Here is a 20614-nt window from a genome sequence, read left to right on the forward strand (position 1 = left end):
CCGCAGTGGCTAAATAAAACATGTATATTCCAGAATGCACCGGCGGATGTAACGAGGTCGAGCAAGACGATAATCGAATTTGGACGACGATCAAATTCTCATCACGGATCGATCGAGATTTATTTCTTTGTGATGTAATATATCACGCATTTCCAATCAGGATAATTAATATATCTAAGAAGTGAGAAAATTTGATATTTGTACAAAAAAATTTTATTGTACGATTTTTTTCTTACTTTCGTGATTTCTTATTAAAAAAAAATCTGCATGCTCTTAAATAACATTCTGATAGAAATTAAGGAGTCTGACACCGAGATTTAAATCGTTCATATCGAAACGATACCTTCAAAAAATTTCGAAAATTTCTATTTAACACGAACGTTATGAAAGGGAATGTTTTTTAACAAAACTTCTGTAAAAATTCTGTTTACGTGTAAAAAAGTTATATACTTAAAGAAAAATGTACTAAATTTTAATAAATATTTGTTTAAAGTACCAGTTGAATATTTACTAAATGTAAACATATATTTATTTGGTACAAGAACCTATTAATTTAATTATTAAATTTTTTATTCGGCAAATATTTATTTTCCATGTTCAAACGATTATTTATTTAAATTTAGTAGGTACATTTTCCTCTCAGTGTAGATACGTTACGAAATATTGTTCTATATTAGAACACATTGTATTTGTTTAAACGTTTATTTTTAAGCAAGGCGTATATTTAAATTATGTGTCATATGAATTCAAATTGACGATAAAAGCGTTGTATAGATTATTATCTTATGTAAGGTATTATACATACAAAAAAATGATAAAAAATTAATTGTTAGACAATGCACTTTGTGCAGAAAAAAAATTCAATCTGTATTAGTGATTACATTAAAACATACATTAAAACGTTAGCATAGAAAAGTACTCAATCGATATTCATTATTAACTCGTTCGAAGCAGAAGTACGCTTTCAAATATGCGGGTAAAATAGATTCACAAAGAGCGCCTCGGGCAGACTAAAGTACGCATTTATCGACAGATGTCGAAGGATAAAATAAAGTCCAGACTATTATCTTTCATTATAATTCAAATAAAAATAAATTCTCGAATGAGTGCTGGAAACTAATGCAAGACAAAACGCCTCGAAATGACTATGAAATTATGCATTTATAAATAGATAAATACTGTAATTAATAATCAACTTTTAACTAATAATTAATACATATACATAAAAAATCTCTCTAACGAATCAAGTTGCCAATAGTAAAATATGATCTCAAAAGAACACCTCGAGGAGAAGCTTCTAATTTAAATGTAAAATAAATAATTATTCTTACTAACATGATTCATTAATTAATTTAGAAAACAAGAAATAAAATATAAAATTAAAATATGTAAAATTAAAGAATAAAATTATATAATTAGTTACAAAATATAAACTTTAACTAAGGTCAACATTATTTTAAATAAACAGAAAATCGAAATCTACTTCAAATTTGATTTGTAAAACTTAATTTACAATAAATAATAATATGATAAATTTTCAGTTCAAAATTTTACTAAATTTTAATAAATTAACAAAATTTAACAAAATTTTAATAAATTTACAAAATAAGAAATTAAAAATAAAATTCATAAAAGTGTATTTTTAATTCATTAATGTGTCTTCAAAGGCATAGATAAAGCAGAGGCTGTAGTTCCAGGACGATATAAGGACATGTCGATGTGAAGGCAATGCTCCAAAAGAGGGAACTCGTGCGAACTGGACGAGTTAATTTTAGTTTAATCGACCGACTTGATACCGAGCTCGCGTACGAGTGGCAATGCACGTACACGACGGTGTGCTATACAAAGTGTCACCGAACGGACGCGTACCGAGGACAAAACGCTCCTTCGACGATAAATATCGCGCAACCGACCAACAAAAATTACGTTTTAAAGAACGTCAGTTGGCAAAGAACAGAAAAATATTACAATATATTATACTTTTATAAACGAGCGTGTGTGCCAATGCACTTGGCGCGGCATTTTCTTGCGTTTATGTAAGACGGAAAGCAGCTAATTACAAGTGGCCAATAAAGCATGCTGTATTATATTAACGGTATCAACGATATCTCGATGACCGAGAAGACTAAGAAAAAAAAAATATCTCAGGAAAGGAGATATCGTCGTATGATCGATATGCCAGACAGTCGATATACGACTGTCAAAGACAAATTGCATATCGCGACTATACATGCGTCGGCGGGTTACGTGCATACGTGCACATCGACGCGAGCCTCATTTCCCCCACCGTTCAATCTATTTCCGAGTTTTCCGACCCTTGGACAACGAGCGACGTCATCGACGCCCAGGATACGAAATCCTTGACAAGCATAGCAGCTGGCCAAGGCCGACGCTTCAGCGTGTCGAGTGCGGTAACGCGTTGAGAGAATTTCAGGAGTGGTTCTCTAATATCGATTAGAGCTCGATTGAGGATATGGGTATAACTGGGGATTTTAGACGAGCGAATTTATTCAAGACTTTGTGATCGCTTTATCATTTTGGTTCGAGTTTAGTGATTGATATGATTCCGATAAAGAAAAATCAAGCTTATTTTTAGGAAAGCTTTTGAGAACTCGTTCCTGAAATACGTATAAAGTCTGCATTTAATTTAATTAAACTATCAATTTTTTTTATTTAATTAAATCTTTGTCATAATATTCGAAATGAAAATTTTTTAATATTATTCTTTGATATGTTTTCTTTTATCGTGTTGTTTAAAAAGTTATTGTCGTGCTAATTATTCGTGTATATTTTGCTTAATACACGCAAGATCATACAATATACTAAAGTATAAAAATATAGGTATAAATACAGCAAAACAAATATCGATGCGCGAGAATCAATGATATCTGTCATGTCATTTTAATTTATTATCAAATTATTTATGATTCATAACTTCTTTAAAAATCATTTTCCGATACTTCAAAGATATTGTAATTTCTAGCAGTGTCCAAAAATATTTTCTTCTATGAAAGGAGTTCTCATTCTTTTCGAAATGGAAAAAAACTAATTCAATCTATCAAAAAAAAAAAAGAAAAGAAAAAACAATTTCCGTTGTACTATTTGGAATACACCTCTTTTTTTACGCACCCACGTAAAATCGAGATTACTTCTCAGATAGGATTTTACGTTATCCATGAATGTAGATCATTCAATTTTTCGATCTGCACGCTTTCCCTCCAATCCGGGTGTGATCCATACGCACATCAGTCTTCGAGGGGGTGAGATAACCGGAGTTATGGCGTATAGATCATCGCGCTAAAATCGGATAAACGAGGATGCCAGCCGAGTTTCCAAAAAGAGCAGGAGAGACAGTGTCGCAATGCAGATCTCCCCCTTGTCGCGATAAAAATGAAAAAGTGTCGCGCGATCTTCGATTTTTCCCGAAATAATTCCGCCTCACGACTCCATCGTAGATCACAGACCGGCGTTGTTAAGATGTTACGTGAATAAGATTAACCTGGTATGGCGAACTCGTCGCGTTATCCGATGGCAGAGAGCAACGAGACTCGCGAACACTTATCACTATGTAAAGATCACGGATATCTTTATGTACACGTGCCCAATAAAGTTATTATTGATTTGAACACAAGTTTTATTTACTTTTGTAAATAAAAAAAAAATTAGCTAAACATTTTTTAATAAATTAAATATTATTTAAAGAGCGCCGTGTATGAAGCACTTGGTGTCTGTCGACTAAAGTCGACGGTAATACTGAAGAAATTTTTTAAAGGAGATATTCTATCTCTATATGAGGATAAGATTAAGATGTATGGATGTCATTATATATAAATAAGACAATTTCATTGCCGTGCCGTAAGAGAAAAAAAAATTAAAATCACTTAATCTATTAGTTTTTATCTATGAACAAATGATAAATCGAGACCGCAACATTTATCATTCGTTTGTAGGAAAAATTCATGGGTATCTATATTTTTCCGGGTCTATAAATTATTAAAATGAAGACACTTGAACTGATTAAGACTGATAATGTTTATAAAAAAAAAACAAGATTAAGTGATATCGTTTATCGATATAGATAAAATCAAATATACTTATATCTCACACACGCACGTACGCATAACATGTATATGTGTGTATATATATATATATATATATATTGTATATACACACTTTTATAAAAAATCTAAAATATTTTAATATTTTCTAATGAACACGTAGATTTATATTATTACAAAATTTTATAAAATATCGTGTTGTTCATACAATAAAATGCTATAATGTACATCAACCATTAAACTAAATCGTTCATTGAAAGAATGTTTTGTTGAAATATCTCAAAATTTAGTAAGATACAAATCTGAGAATAATTTTGTTGAAGCATCAAAATAATTATGTAAATTCATTGCTGGAATATTAAAACTTTTTGCAACATTGTCATCAACGCTTAATAATTATTCTACATAATTATTTCGATGGTCCAACAAAATTATTTTTAAATCTTATAGCTACTTAGATCTTTTTTAGATACTTCAGCAAAATCGTTCTCTCTTTTTCCATCTTACACATATGAAACTTGAAAAACTCCTAATATGTTTCTGAATTACAAAATTTATGCAGCACCGTTTCAGAAGATTCTGCTTTAACACGATACTTCATTTGCCAATATGCATTTATATCTATAGTAAAGTGGAGTCGTTTCAATGCTACTTCCGTGATGATATTAGCCGGCAATTTTTCTCCGTCAATTCGCGGCGATTTGCGTACGCGATCATGTAAGAGCGATTCTTGCAGGCGGTAAAGGACTCCTCATTACAGCCAGCAACGTCTAATTAGTCCGCTCCTCTAGAACACGGCAGCACACACAGTGAATTACGTCAGGCTTGTGCATTTTTCCGTCGCTTTTATTCGTGCGGCCGACAAGATGACGTCGGGATATCTCCGCGAGGCATTAAGCTGCATGACTTGCGAATTCGCCGACAGATCTCGGCCCACTGCTCCCTTTTCGGTATGAACGCTATAGTGACTGGCGGCAAAGGTATAATATCGCGACGCGAAAGAAGAAGCGCAATTTTGGACTCATCGTAGAGACGCGCCAGTGAGCGGCCGATTAAAAAATATCGTTAGGTAACTCAATCTTTTTGCCAAGTTGCGATGTTATTTTCGTCACGCATTTAGATGTGAAGTAACAACGTACAAACATCCACATGTATATTGGTACTATATACATGTGGATGTTATACACGTTGTTACTTCATTAGTACTATATATAAAAGATGCATCGTTTAAGAGTAACAAAAAAATTAATAAAGAAATTTCTCGTGATTTTTTTTTAAACAATCTTATTCGAATGTTCTACGTGGAAGTGAAAATTCTTAAACCCATTTTACAATTACGTAAGCGTAGTTGTAAGAATTAATCAATCACAGTCGAATATCTCCTCATATTTGACTAGACCCAGAGAAAAGTTTCTTCGATTTAAAGAAATGTTTCTTTGCTATATATTAAAGAAAAAATTTCTTTGATTTGTGAACGTCATTTCTTTGATTTAACCATTATTTTTTTAAATCAAATAAAATTTATTTGATTTAAAGAAATTATGTTCAAATCCAAGAAATGACGTTGAAATCATGATTTCTTTATATCAAATAAATTTTATTTGATTTTTAAAAAAATGTTTAAATCAAAGAAATGACGTTAACAAATAAAAAAAAATTTTTCTTTAACTATATAGCAAAGAAACATTTCTTTAAATCGAAGAAATCTTTCCTCTGGGTGTATGATTGGTCAATTCTTGCAACTACAACAACCACTTACAACAACCACATTTACGCAATTATTATAGGACTTTATAAATTTAAGATTATGAAGATTTTTGTAGAACTTGAAGATTCCCTCAAGAAGCTTTTGATATATTGAATTTTCAAGTCTTCAACTCTTTCGAGACAGTCGTAGTACATAAATCATGTAAAGCCACGTTCTTAAAGGGCACTTCAAGATATTTGAATTCTTTTCCTACAATTTCGTCCACGTCCCTCACTAATAAAATTCTTGAACTTTATCGCCCGAGTTTTAAAATCCCTGAATTCTCAGAGTTCAAGTTACGACCATCGTAAACGATGGTCCGTTTCGTATTGTACAATGGGGGAGCCGAACGCAGTCCTGAGGTCGTGCTGCATCTCGATTTGCACCGACGCGGGCTAAAGTGCAACATGTGCCGGTTGCATAAACCGAGAGAGAGAGAAAGACGAGAGGAAGGGTTTGAGGTCGGTCGTTTGGAATTGCTCGATTAAGGCCATAGACTGCAGGCCCCGCTATCAAAAGACTATCGTACGAGATATGTGCAGTGAAGTGCAGTGATGCATCGAGATTGCCGGCACGGGGATGCATTCGCCGAAGATCGATAGGAGGTTCAACGAATTTTCGCTAAATCCACCGAAAACTTCGTATCGGAGTTTGTAAAATACCTCTAAGAAAAGCCCCATCTATTTTTATGTTGCTCGCGTAAATTTCGAGTAGATTACACTTACATGGTTATCGTAGTTTAAAAATAAAAAAAAAAGTTCGCTGTAAAACGAAGAAACATTTTACTTTTTTTTTTCACGTATTTTTTAACATAAAAATTAACAACTTATGTTCTTATATCAATGCAGATTAATTTTAATTTCGCTTTAACTTACTCTTTTTTCTTTAGTTCTAAGAATTAGAAAGAAATAAGAGGTTGAATCAAAATTAAAGTTAATCTACATTGATGGAAACGGGCATTAAAGTTTTCCCGAATTTACTAATTTCAGTAGACAATAAGGACACCTGCTAACTGCAACAGCGATGCGGAAGGAAGAAATTTGTCGTTTCAAGAAGATCGATTAGGGCCACAGTTTGCAGACAATGTCAAGCAGCTATCAAAAGGCTATCGAGTGAAGTGAAGTGAAACGATGCACCCGCGCGTGTGCAAGGAAAAAGTTTAATAGTTAATATAAGAATTTGATCTGTGATATAAAGCAGACCATTTCAATTGGGGCGTTCATTCACGCATAAATAATCGAATCACGTTGTGACTGATACCACATAATTACACGTATTAAAAATTATGTAAAAATTATCAGCAGTTTCGATACCTTTCTCTTCTCTATTATAAATATCCTTTATTATGAATTTGATACAATCATACGTTTAATTTAATTAATTTTATTGTTTCATTTCTATCTGTTTATCATACAATTGTTATCACAATTGTTCAACTGTGTAGCAGTTTGATATGAAAAAGAACAGAAAACAGTTAATTTGTATTTCTAACTTAAGTTTGATGCACGTAATAATAATAAATTCTCATAAATTTTAATTTATATAATTAAACATTTGATTAAAACTAGTAATACGTCTTTATTTCTCGCGACTGGAAATTTGTCAGGGAAATGGAATCCTCGATGCGATTACGGTGCAGTTGTATATGTGGATGGGACAAAACGATTTTCAGGCAGGGCTGGCGATAATTGCGCGGCCCGAAGCGCAACAGTAAATCGTACAAATGGTGCAGAAGAGAAAGGTTTTGTCGTTGGAAATCGGTCGATTAAGGCCATAGACTGCAGGCACTGCCAATCAGCTATCAAAAAGCTATCGAGCGTGTGAAATGAAGTGCGGCGATGCGCCGCGGATATGACAAACCGACATGGAAGTTAGTCAGGGAGATAAAACGGATACTAATTTCGATGTAAACTCTCTAATTTCTGTGCAAACGCTCAGGTTCTATTTTTTTATGGTCAAAAGAGAGTACACGGAAGCGATTTTGCTGAAATACCTGAAAATTTAAATATAGATCTGAAAATAATTTTCTTGGATTATCAAAATAATTATGCAGGAAATTCAAGCAGGATGAGCAATGCTGCAAGTTTTAATATTCGAGTAGCAAAAAGCTTGAGCATCCTACATAATTACTTTGATAATCCAACAAAATTATTTTTAGATCTGTATTTACATTGAGAAAAAAATTGTTTGACTTAAGCTGTCTTTTTATTTTTTTTTTCATTGAAAAATGTATGTATTTAAATCAAATGTTATATGTATGGCTTAAGCACACACATTTTCCACTGAAAGAAATAAAGACAAACTAAGTTAATTTAGTCAAATAAACAATTTTTTATGTGGGTAAATTTTAAGTACTTTAGCAAAATATCGTTTTTTCCATGTAGGTACATACCGCAAAAAGTAGTAAGCATATATAAAGATACTTAAAAAGTTCAAGAGTACGCAAGGTTGATAAAAATCATGTTTTAAAACATGCATAATCGATGTTTTAGACATGTTTTAAACATGTTTTTTTATAATACTGTTTAAAGCATGTATGAAGCATTAAAAACATGTTTGAAGAAGAAAAACAATGTTTTATTCTTAAAAAGAAACATAAACTCTTATCAACCCTGCGTTAAGAGTCTGATAATATACTGAAAATTTATTTACATTTCACAGATTATTTATACCTACATGTAAGATAAATATAATTTATAGAAAAAATTCTTACTCCATAAAGATTTAGATATTCAGTAAAATATACTTTTTTTATATTCCTCGCGCTGAACTCTTGAATATTTTTATAACGTGGCTTTTTTCATGAAGCAGTCAAAAGAGCAAAATACACAAACTTCTACGCACAGATAATTTTAAAAAGTAAAATTTCCATATATTATATTAATATGTAATAAAAATATTGAAATTTTAGATAGAAAGAGAATACATTTTTAAGTATCAAAAGATTTAATAGAAAGCCTTCTTAAATTAAAATAAATTATAGACTTTCAAAAGATACATAGGATAGTCGTTCAGTATAAGAGTAATAGATTTTCACTGTCACTTGATAATGAATAATGATCAAAGAGCGCAATTCGATATCTACACATAGGATGCAATGACAGACTATATATTGTTGCACGTAATCTATCGCATGCAAACGGCGAAATGTAGCGTGACCGATACATCAGAGACAACAGCGTGAAGGATTAAGGTTTACGAGTGCAGGTATCGGCTTTACTACGCGGCCGGTAGAGAACTACGCCACTCTACGCCTAGTCGCAAATAATTGATTGAAGTCATCCTTGAAGTCAATGAACAGTGGCACCATTTTTAGCCGTCGAGTGGTGAACTTAGATCGTGCTGTTTGACCCAATATTCGTCGCGTGGTGTTCCGTTGACCGATCGATCACTATCGCAGACACAGCGAGCGGACAAACATCTTCTTGCACGCTATAATCCCGATTATTGTACAGTAAAAATATAATTCATCGCGATATGTAAATGCGATTTTGTCGGTAACTCGTTTAATTAAAATATGAATATGCTTCTCTGAATTATATCGATATGTCGACGTTAAAATATTTGAATAAAGATTAAAATGGTTTGGTTTTTCCTTATTTTTAATTATCTGATATCGCAAAAAAAAAAATATATATATATACCTATCGTTCTTTTAATATATTTTGATTTATATTTTTAAATATTTGGCGTACGCAGTGCTCCTTTATATTATAAAAAATATAACTAAAACGAAGAAAAATAAATTTTAATTTTATAATTAATAAACCAATCCAAGTTGACTAAAAATGTAACTCGTATTACGCTGAAACGAGCAATGAGAAAGTCTTGCAGCAAGTCAAGAACACGACTTTCGTGGCGGTCAACAGCCGTAGTTGTTGCGACATACGCCATTTTCACCTGCGCCGCTGCACATACACCCTAACAATGCATCATCCGTCGACACGATTTTCCCTCCGAGATATTGACTCGTTTACTGATATTCTTACATTTATTTAACGCATTTGCACTAAAAGAGGCCATTTTTAACACGATAATCATAGACTATTAAATATAAAAATATAATTAAATAATCATATTTAGCGTCAAATCGCGAAAATATGAATGATCAAATTTACGTAAATCACAAATAACGATAATCAAATAAACTATCACATTCTAATTCGCAGACATGTGAATTTCTGATTATCGAGAGACTTCGTTCATCTTTTGCATGAATTATTTTTTAAATTCTTGAAAAGTTCCATTTGATACGTGCTATTTTAATGTTTCCGAATCTTATTATCTTAATTATCGATTTGAAAAACGTTAGCAAAAAAAGCATTCTCTCTCTCGATTGATATTTTTTTTGTCATATATATACTCATTCATATACGATTTATATTCGAAATAGAAAGACTCGACAGATGGTTGAAGACAGACGGTTATTATTTAAATTTCTATTCTTATTAAGAATAGAAATTTAAATAATAATATATAATAATATATAAGCGTGATACATAAACAGGTGCAATGATACCGAGACCATCGTAATGCGATACGCAAATTAAAAATTAAATTAGACGTCATGTTGAACGTGTAGAATGTCGGGTGAACGCAAGGAACATCGGGACGAGAAGAGGCAACCAGATTTCGATGTTGAAAGGCCGAGAAGTGGGAAAACTCGCGACTTGCTCAGCCGGAAATCGCGGAAAATCGAAAGAGAGGAGGGGACCATGGGGAGGGAACCGGAGAGGGAAAATGCGAGGCGCTTGCGCGACGGCTCGTTTCCATGGCTTCGTAACGTTTCGCGTAGCAACGCGAGGACTTTTGACCCCGTTCGATTGTCCTTCGAAACAGCTTCGTACGCCGAGGAAGCGAAGCGCATCGCAGACCCACGATATTTCTTTTTTTTTTTCCAGCCTTATTGTCAGCAACTGACGGAGTTGTCGATGCATCGCGATGCGCCCTCGACTGCACGAACCGCGAACCGACACGAGGCTAACGAGCTCCACGAGACAGAAATATTTTTTAATTGCCCCCAAATCGATTGTGTTAGAAACTGAGTAAACAAGATATTTGCCAATAAGCATAAGTATATTAATTTTGTAATTAGTGATTAAATTGATAAAATTCTAAGAACTTGAATTTCAGGGAAATAGAAAACACTCGGAGAAAGAAACATACACTGAGAAAAAATGCTGTTGATTCAATTAAAGTCTATATTACGGGCTGTCACTAACATAAGTAATTAATTTATGTATATTTTTATTGGCATAAAGGCCTTGATTATTGAAATTATAATTTATGCCTTTATGTCAATTGAAATATACATGAATTAATCACTTATGTTAGTGACAGCCCGTAATATAGACTTTAATTGAATTAACAGCATTTTTTTGCTCAGTGTGTAGTAACTATAAAATTATAACTATATAAATTTAGTGTGTAATTTATGTACGTAATTGAATAAATTAATGTACATATATAATTAAATAATTACTATATATATTTTATAGTTGCTATCACTGTCCTTTTCTCTGAGTGAACCACAACCATTAATTTTTCAATTAATTTGATATATTTCACATTTTATCTATATTTATAATTATTAACTATACATTAAAAACTAAAGAACTATGAAAATAATTCAATAATGAAATACATATTTATAGACACTCCATGGCATATAAAAAAATTCATATTGCGGATAATTTACGTTCAGAAATGTAATCACAAAAATTTACATTTGTAGAAACCGAAAATTCGACAAACACGTATAATTCGCGAGTGATAAAATATAATGCGTATACCACGGTGCACGCAGTGCATTTTTGTCTCCACTCGCAATTTTTCCGACTCCGAACTCGTCCCACGTTTTAATGCACTTATGGGATTTATCCCAGAACACGCAATAAATTCTTCTCTCCGTCTCCCCGCCGCGCCGCGCCGTTCCGTATCTCTCGCGCGTTTATTCCGCGAAGGTATTCCGTTGACACCGGCCGGAGATTTATGCCGAAGCAGCTGATCGCAATTTGGCAAGAAGCGTGCCCCCACGAACGCGTTTGTACACTGAAGCGTGAAAATTTACCGGGATGTGTACGCGCGAAGGCGAACGCGACCAATTAAATTCTTCTGAACGTTTCGCGCACTCGATCGTGTGCGAACGCTACGGCGACGTTTAATTGCTCGATCAATTAATATTTTATCTCGTACGACTTCCGTCTTACCAACAGAGTAAATGTATTATCGAGTACAATTACAGAAGACACATGGTTGAATTACAGAAGACAAAATAAAAGAGAAAAGATGGAAAAGACGCGACTATATATTCACCTTCACAGAACGTGACTCTTTAAGACCCAGTTTTATCAATGTAAGATTAACTTTATAATCTCGAGTATATAATTTATTCTATCTTTTCTTAATTTTTAGAACTACAAAAACTAAAAAAAAAAACAATAAATTGAGATGGAAATTAAAAAATTATTTCTTCCATGTATCATGTGCATATCACGTGATGATAGTTAAAAACATGCTAAATAAAAAAGTATCAAATTGTTGAATCGTGATATACGAATATTTAGATGCAATTAAAACATGTCTAAACCAAAAATGAAAAATCTTGATAATAAGCATATGAAGTCTAGCTTTAATAGATTCTGCAAATAACATGATATTATTCTATTAAGTAAAATGTCGATTACTCTCTAAATTTCTTGGAGTCAAATCTCACTCCAAAAGAGTTAATATACTACCATTACTGAAAAAGAATAAAAAATGTGCACTCTTAAATAAGAGTGGCAAATTTTCACATGTAAAATGTTACTCCACAAAAAAAAGTGAAAATTTGTCACTTTTATTCAAGAGTGCACATTTTTCACTCTTTTTCAATAGTGGCAATATTTTTATTCTTTTGAAGTGATATTTCACTCTAAAAAATTTAGAGAGTACACTTAAATACAAAATCAACTTGATTTATAAAAGTTGCAAACGCATAATTGATATTTGACTTATAATAATAAATATTTCTAACGAAAAGTTGATCAATTTTCAAAAATTGAAACCGTCGTTTATTAAAAACCTGTAAAAAAATTCTTTGAAAATTCCTGGATTTTCCAGATATTTTCATTCAAAATTCTAGGTAAGATTAGAGAATTTTTCAATACAATTTTGAAATAAATTGGAGTGCAAGCAACGCAAATAAACTATATTAAAAATTAGTAGAAGACAGATTCTACGAGACTATATCTATCATTTTTTACAATTAAAACCGCAAAATCTGTAACATAGTACAGAGAAGATTTACTACTATATAATATCAGACCTTGAGTATATTGTGTTCTACTATCAATCTTTATTTTTTAAATAAAACTGACAAACTCACAAAATTGTTAAATATACACGGATGTGTATGCCGTACTTATTGCTAATCAATTGTCAACATTTTGTATTATCGAGAAAAAATAATTAAAAAAACAATGTTTAAAAAAAAACAGAATATAAATTTAAAATAAAATTTCAAAAAATTGCATGAAAATCCCTGATTTTCAAGATTAAAAATATATTGCCAAAAAAGTTCAGACCCATTTAATTTATATTGAATTGACTAAACTACTTATTTATATTGTCTACAGCATCAGCAAAAACTGTGTTACAGATTTTGAAATCAACTACGAAGGGTTAATATTATATACGATTTCATAATAATAATTTCGTAATTTCTTAATAATTCAATTTATCTCGACCATAACTTCTAACATCACGCAATTTTTGTTTTTAATTTCAGTATAAACACAAATATTTCATAAAAGTATAAAGCCGAGTGTAAAGACAGGACTGTCGTGTCTATAATGTCTGACGATGTTAAATGTTAGATTTTTTGCGTCGAAGCATACCAAATCTACCGTCCGTGACTATTATGTATTCCGAAAAAACAGATTGAATTTCGCAGCGTTCGATAAGCAGCTCAGCAATTTGTCGTTTGATGCAAATGCGAATTGCTGTCGCGTGGGCGTACGAATGCGTCTCGCTCGCTCGCTCGCCGGCTCCGCTTGCCCATTCGCGGCTTCATAATCGAACGCGCCGATTTTCAAGGATTACCACGTGCCAGCGCTATTCCTTCGCGAGCAAAACGGTCACACTCGCACGTCATTACTTCCAGAGAGAGAGTGAAACACCTCGACCATGTAAAACCGCCGTCGCACACGCGTGAGCGAAATTACGTCGAGCGTGTACGACAATTTTTGCAGCAAGAACAAGCAAAGCTGAGAGCACGATTAACCCTTGGCGCTCCCGAAAACCGGATCGCGCCGGTTTTCGTAGTATTTTTAGAAATAGCTCTGCCAAAGTAGACTTGTTACCGCACATAAAATTGGAAAAACATCGATGCGAGGTTTCGATAAATCTTACGTCATACGTAAGATTTAACACCCGAGAGTCAAACTGTCATTTATCATCAAACAATAAGCCGTTTATACGTTCAGAAAAGAATATGAAATGAAGATGATCGTTACGGAAAGAAAAAAAAAAGAGAAAAGTATTTGTGACTACAATTGCATGATAAAATATTATGGTAGAAGCTCCATTTTTGTAGTTACTATTACTATAATGTTAGTAATAATAATTATATTTATGATTCTATATATGCATATATAAAAATATGTGGTTGTTTCCGACTATAAATTTTGCAGTCATTTTCGGAAAAATATATTTTTTTAATACATAGTATAATTATATTTATATGTAAATATAATTAATTACTAATATTATAACAGTAATAATCATAAAAATATAAAGCTTCTAATCAAAATTTTAGAATGCAATTATAATCACAAATACGAAAAACTTTTCTCTTAATGCAGAAGTTTCTATTAATGTGATTCTCTAGACTTTTAGTTCAGATCGTCTTCGCTTCATAGAATCTTCCTTTCAAATCTTAATTATTTATGTCAAGAGGTATAAGAATAAGACGGAATAAAAAATGATATTCGAGGTTCTCTCTAAAGAAAATTCCAAATTAATCGCAGGATCTGTCGTTAAAATTTAATGTAATGAGAAAATGAGACAGTCGAAATTCTATAGTAATTTACGAGATTACGCGACAGATAATGTAATGACAGGCGATGTGGTCAATTAGACGGAGATCCGAATTAGATGGAGTCATCATTAGGTTCGCCAATGATATCGGGCAATATAATTGGCCAAACAATCGATCGTCACGTGGCGGATCGAGCCTGTTACTTGGTCTAATTAATTAAATACAACGCGAATTCGCTTACGTAGAAGGTAGCATGTCAAATAAGACTGTCATGCAAAAATTCACGATAAGAGAATAATGCGGATAAGAGAACGTTCTTAACCAAAACTAGAAGTAAATGCGTTTATTTTAAGACCAAAGTATCGAGCAAATGCATACATAATATTCCGCGTACTATGTAAGTGATGTTTTACATTTTATCGCCAAGTATTGTATTTTCTCCGTATCTCGCAACGAACTTGCAAATGACTTCTGTCATCGATTTGTCATGATAGATACCAATAATCTGACAGTACAAATTAGATTCGCGATATATGATTCACTAAAATTAATTTTGTATCATATGAATAAATGTCATTATATTTGAAACATGCGAGCAAAAATCAATAAAAAAATGAAAACTAAGTGAAACCAAGAAGTTCGCTTTAAAAAAGAGTAGGTGTTCCTCTTCACTCATCTCGCAAGAAAAATGGCACAATTTTTCGAATTCTGTATTATATGCGAATTATGTTTTAAATACATCGGTCTCTCTCTTCAATATGTATTTTCTATATTTTTCGTATAGAAACAAATATCTTAACTTCAAACAAATATGCTGCAATATCTTTGAATTCTCAAATTCATGCTTCTCGAAGTATTTGCAATTAAACAGATAAAAGCAAAAATATTTCATTTAACTCTTTCATGCTTCTACCAATACAGATTAACTTTTTAATCTCTATTTCCTCTAATACAGATTAACTTCAATCTCAGTTCAACTTACTCTTCATTTTTTTCTAATTTTAAGAATTAAAAAAAGATGAAGAGTAAGTTGAACCAAGATTAAAGTTAATCTGTAGTAGAGGAAATGGGTATTAATCAATAATGAAGAAAATGGAATGTAAAATATACGACAAAAAACTTATGCAAATTTACTTTCTTTCTTTTAAGTAATGGTTATCGTTAACAAATAATATTTTTTTAATAGCAATTTTAAAATATACTTATTACAAATTTTTAAAAAACTTATAATACTCAAACAAGAATTTATTTCCTTTTGAAGAATGTTATAAAATTAATCGACAGCGTCTTTATATGATAAGAAATCGAATTAATTTTAATTTAATCATCTTGATTGATATATTAATAGGATTCAAAATATATCTTGAGAGAATAAAATTTATGATGGATTCATGGATGTATGAACTTTTGAGGTACTTAAACCAAGTAATTATTATTTGTGCACAGGATATATTTTCCTATGTGTACTGTAATATTTCAGAAGAATTTAAGAAAGAGTACTATTATATATATATACATATATAATAGTACTCTTCTAAAAATGTTATTAATTGTCAAAGAAACAAAATATTGGTTAAATATAAAATTACGTAGATTAGAATATTTATATTGCTCTTTAAGGCGTAAGTACTACATCCATACTTATGTGTCCATATCTATGTACTCATTCGTGTTTTAACTCTTTCTGCGCATTACACTACATAAAAAAAAACTTTACATTACAGCTATCGTTTGTTAATTTAAGAAATCATATGACTTTGATTTTCCGACCGCAACGTTGCGATAGCTGATCCTGGATTAAAAGACTGAACGATACCTACGGACCGAGTCGGATAGTGCTGCTCCGATTAGATACGGTCCTGGCTCATACGATGTCGCGGAGAGGGATTGGCGGGACCAGCAGAGAGGCCGCGGAGTTTCGGGAGAGAAACCGGCGCGATGGTGGCAGCGGTGGCGGCGAAGGTGAAGGGGGACCCGATAGCATGCCGCTCTTGAAATCGGCGCGGGTCGCCGGCGTGTTACTATGCTACGGTGCCGCCCTCGACGGTGATCCACGCGAGGATCGACGATCAACACATGCTGATCCCGGCGAAGGGGGTGTTGCCGCGATTTAACGGGTGTTCACCCGGATGTCCACTCGAATCCCGGAAGTATCGGGATGTTACTCTTGGACATCCTCACCATAAACGGCGAAGATACTGTTGTTGCGCGATAGACGACGAAAATGATGATGAATATATCTCCCTCAATCGGGTTTAATTAAATTAATTTAATTTAATTTCCCCTTAACATAGCAACTCCTCTGACGTTTTTCCTTTTTTTTTTGTGTTAATGCGAAAAATTTCCTATAAAATCCTCCCAAAATTAAAAAAAAAAAGAGAGATCTTTGTTTTCAAATGACAGCAGAGGATGTATATTTGTCTATGATGTGACGTTAATTGATCATACAAATTGATGATACAATAGAATCCTTTTAAAACTATAATTCAAGATCTTGATCTGTTTCTGAATTATATATATATATATATATATTATATATGTGTTGTATATACATGTTATATGTATATTTATTATGTATTGATAAAAATTGTATCCTCAATTCAATTAAGTACTAAAATATATACTTGTATAATTACTGAGTGATGTTAAATACTTAAAAATCATTGCCTTTAAATGTTAAATATCATACATATTGCCTCTATTTACCCATGTGCGCGATATCGAATACATATATTTCGTAATATTTATCGAAGACTATTTTTGGAGCGAAAAAAATATAATCTACGAATCTATCATGTAAATATACCATTAGAACATATGAATCGTACAAAATATGCAGAATGTCTGACACGAATAAGAAAAACAAAGTTTCAACATTATATCTAATTATACGATTGTAATAGAACGTCTTACCTTTGCATTTGACTCCCACTTTCCCGGTGCCCCAGATATAATCTTCACCTGTGGAATAAATTTAGAAATTAATATATATTTTTATAATAAAATGAAATTTTTCTGAATCACAATTGTAATTATTTAATATAAAATAGATAGTTCGTTCACACATTTAATATGGTAATTGAATAAAAAGACGAGAGCAAAAAGATATGATCAGACTGATGTCTATTTCTATCATTATAGATTAACTTTAATCTCAATTTAATTTATTCTTTATCTTTTTCTAATACTTGGAACTAAAAAAATGAAAACTAAAAAAAAGTAAAACCAAGATTAAAGTTAATCTATATTGATAGATAAGCATGAGAATCATTCATTTCATAATGCTTCTACATTAATACTAACTTGGTTCACATAATGAATAATACAAACCATAATTAATGATGTACTTACAATGTTTACAGAGGATGGGCGTTACAAAGTATACATCTACGAGGACGTGATTGTAGGAGTTGTGTTCCGTGCTCGTGGAATCTGCTACATACGCTGTAACAAGGAAGTGACGAATTAATGAGCGGATTAATCTAATACAGTAAGCTATGAAAGTAACGCTTGATATTATATATACAATGGTGTTATAATATTTACCATACGGCCCATTGCTAAGCGTTACATAAGACGACTCTTCTTCATTGTGAGTGTCGAGATACGGCGACAGGCTTCCTTTCAGCATTAGGACTTCGTCGATTGTAACCTCCGCGTCTAAAATCACGCAAATATAAATACATGTAACTGACACAAATTATGGAAATAACAAGTACTTCAAAGAATAAAATTGTCAGATATTGCTCACTTACTTCAAAAATGACACAACTAAATATTTTTTTTAATTATCATAAATGAATTAGTAAACATTACCCTATCATCAAAAAGGTGAATTCAATTTTATGAAATCATTAAAATTGTCACAACTCAAAGAGTGGTTTTAAAAAAAGTAATTATCAAAATCGTCAAAACTCAAAAGAGGTGAAACAAAAATAATAAAATGACATTTGATCACATTAAAAAATTTTTTTTGTCAATATTGTTTTTTTAATCAATAATTTTCTATAAAATTAAAAAGCAAATTTCCTCCTTTTCTGGGAAACTTGATTTTTTGAGTTGTATCGCTTTTGACGTAAAGGTGAAGTAAAACATAACGTCACAAGTTATTTTATTCATATATTCCTAGCCTATCAATAATGAATTTCGTACCAGGCACAAAGTCTGCTTGTTTATTTATTGAGTCGCACGAGACGACACCAATTTTTAATCTTCTCGGAAGTAGCGCGATAGTAGATACTCGCAAAGGAAATGATCACATCAGCAGATCATCGTCTCCAATAGAAAAGCGTACGCGAGTTTACTCGTTTGTCAGTCACACATGGCATGCAGCAAACGTAAACAATCTCATGGAATACAACAATCACAGGACATAATCTTTCTCGATTCTTACGCATCCTCCTCAGAGACTCAAAGCATTTCTTTTATCGCTTTACTTGAATCGTATTAGAAGAAGCTTTTATTTAATTCCAAATTATTTGCGGCTGTTTGAGCATTATTTAGGAAAGCCGATCTTTGTGTAATATAACTTATCCTCTTCTTATTGGGCACATACAATTTGATTTTCTCATATGTTTATTTCTAATTATTAAAAATAATGATTTACTCTTCGTTAAAAAAGCTACTTCTGTATCCTTATACAATGTTATATTCTTTTAAAAATTATCTCTATCGCTGTACATAAATACGTAAGATGCAGTACGACAATGTTGTCCCGACGACGTTGGTTCATCCAATATGTCAAACTTCTTTACAGTAAGGTAATATAAACACTGTAACAATTATTCATGCATGACCGTGCAATGCATTATTATCTTTATCATTCTCCTTTGCATTTCTTGCGCGGACATCCACTCTTCGAGTGTAGTTCTTCTTTTATTTCATTATTTCTACGTTTCATATCCAAGATATTGTGACCAGGCTTCGAATTGTAGTCTCTGAAATACATAAACAATATAATATTACATTTGAGTCGAACTATTCTTTTCATATTGCAATTAACTAATAGAGAAGTAATTAAAAATGATTTCTTTTAATATATTAATTCTGGTATTTGAACAGCTTAAATTTGAAGTATTTTTCTTTTAAATTAGTAAAAGCCTTTAAATAAAAAAATATATAGCTATAGCTAAGATAATCTTTACAAGTATCTGGATCAATTTGTACTTCCTCAAATGGAATTAATTTTTTATGTAAATATAAAAATTTTTATGCGTTTACCACAGTATAAAAAGAGCAGACTCTCGGTTGCCACATTTACTTTCTTTTTAAACATAAAAAATTGAAAATAATATTCATATATTCACGTTTACATTTACAAAACGTTACATAATCATCAGGGTTGGATAAATTAATTTTTTTTTAACTAACAACAAGTTAAGTTAAAGTTAACAGCCTTGAAAATTTAACTTAGTTAAGATAAAAGTTAATAGTGACATTAATTGAATTAAAAGTTAAGTTAATGAAAAAAAGTAATTGAAAAATTAAAAGTTAAATTTATTTTATTTCATGATTTCAAGTTAACCTTTTTTTTAACTAAATTAAAAAATAAAGTTAAGAAATTAACTTTTTCAATTAACAAAGAAATTCACATATGTATTTTATGGATTTTGATCAGTTTTTGCGTGATTATTTTGGAGCACCACAAAATAATCCTTGTAAAGTAGTAAATTGCACTTTTACATTTTTCAAGAAAATCATGACGACGGATTGCTTTCAAATCTGTTTATTCTTTGTTTAAACGTAAATAAAATATTTGAAATTATTTGAAATTAGAAAAATACATTTCCA

General features: G+C 31.7%; 1 protein-coding gene across 2 annotated transcripts in view; it reads right to left on the reverse strand.

Moving 5' to 3' along the window:
- Positions 1–19751, reverse strand: part of Pi3K21B (phosphatidylinositol 3-kinase regulatory subunit alpha) — a 66178-nt gene extending 46427 nt beyond the window's left edge. For both annotated transcript variants that reach the window (XM_018522060.1, XM_018522059.1), the window contains exons 1-4: positions 18977–19751; positions 18371–18484; positions 18176–18268; positions 17738–17785 (exon numbers count right to left, since the gene is read on the reverse strand). In XM_018522060.1, coding sequence (XP_018377562.1) covers positions 17738–17785; positions 18176–18268; positions 18371–18455 — 226 coding nt within the window. In that variant the 5' untranslated portion in view covers positions 18456–18484; positions 18977–19751. The remainder of the gene's footprint in view (positions 1–17737; positions 17786–18175; positions 18269–18370; positions 18485–18976) is intronic.
- Positions 19752–20614: the final 863 nt, after the last annotated feature.

This window comes from Trachymyrmex cornetzi, unplaced genomic scaffold (assembly GCF_001594075.2).
Source record: "Trachymyrmex cornetzi isolate Tcor2-1 unplaced genomic scaffold, Tcor1.1 scaffold127, whole genome shotgun sequence".
Taxonomy (NCBI): Eukaryota; Metazoa; Arthropoda; class Insecta; order Hymenoptera; family Formicidae; genus Trachymyrmex; species Trachymyrmex cornetzi.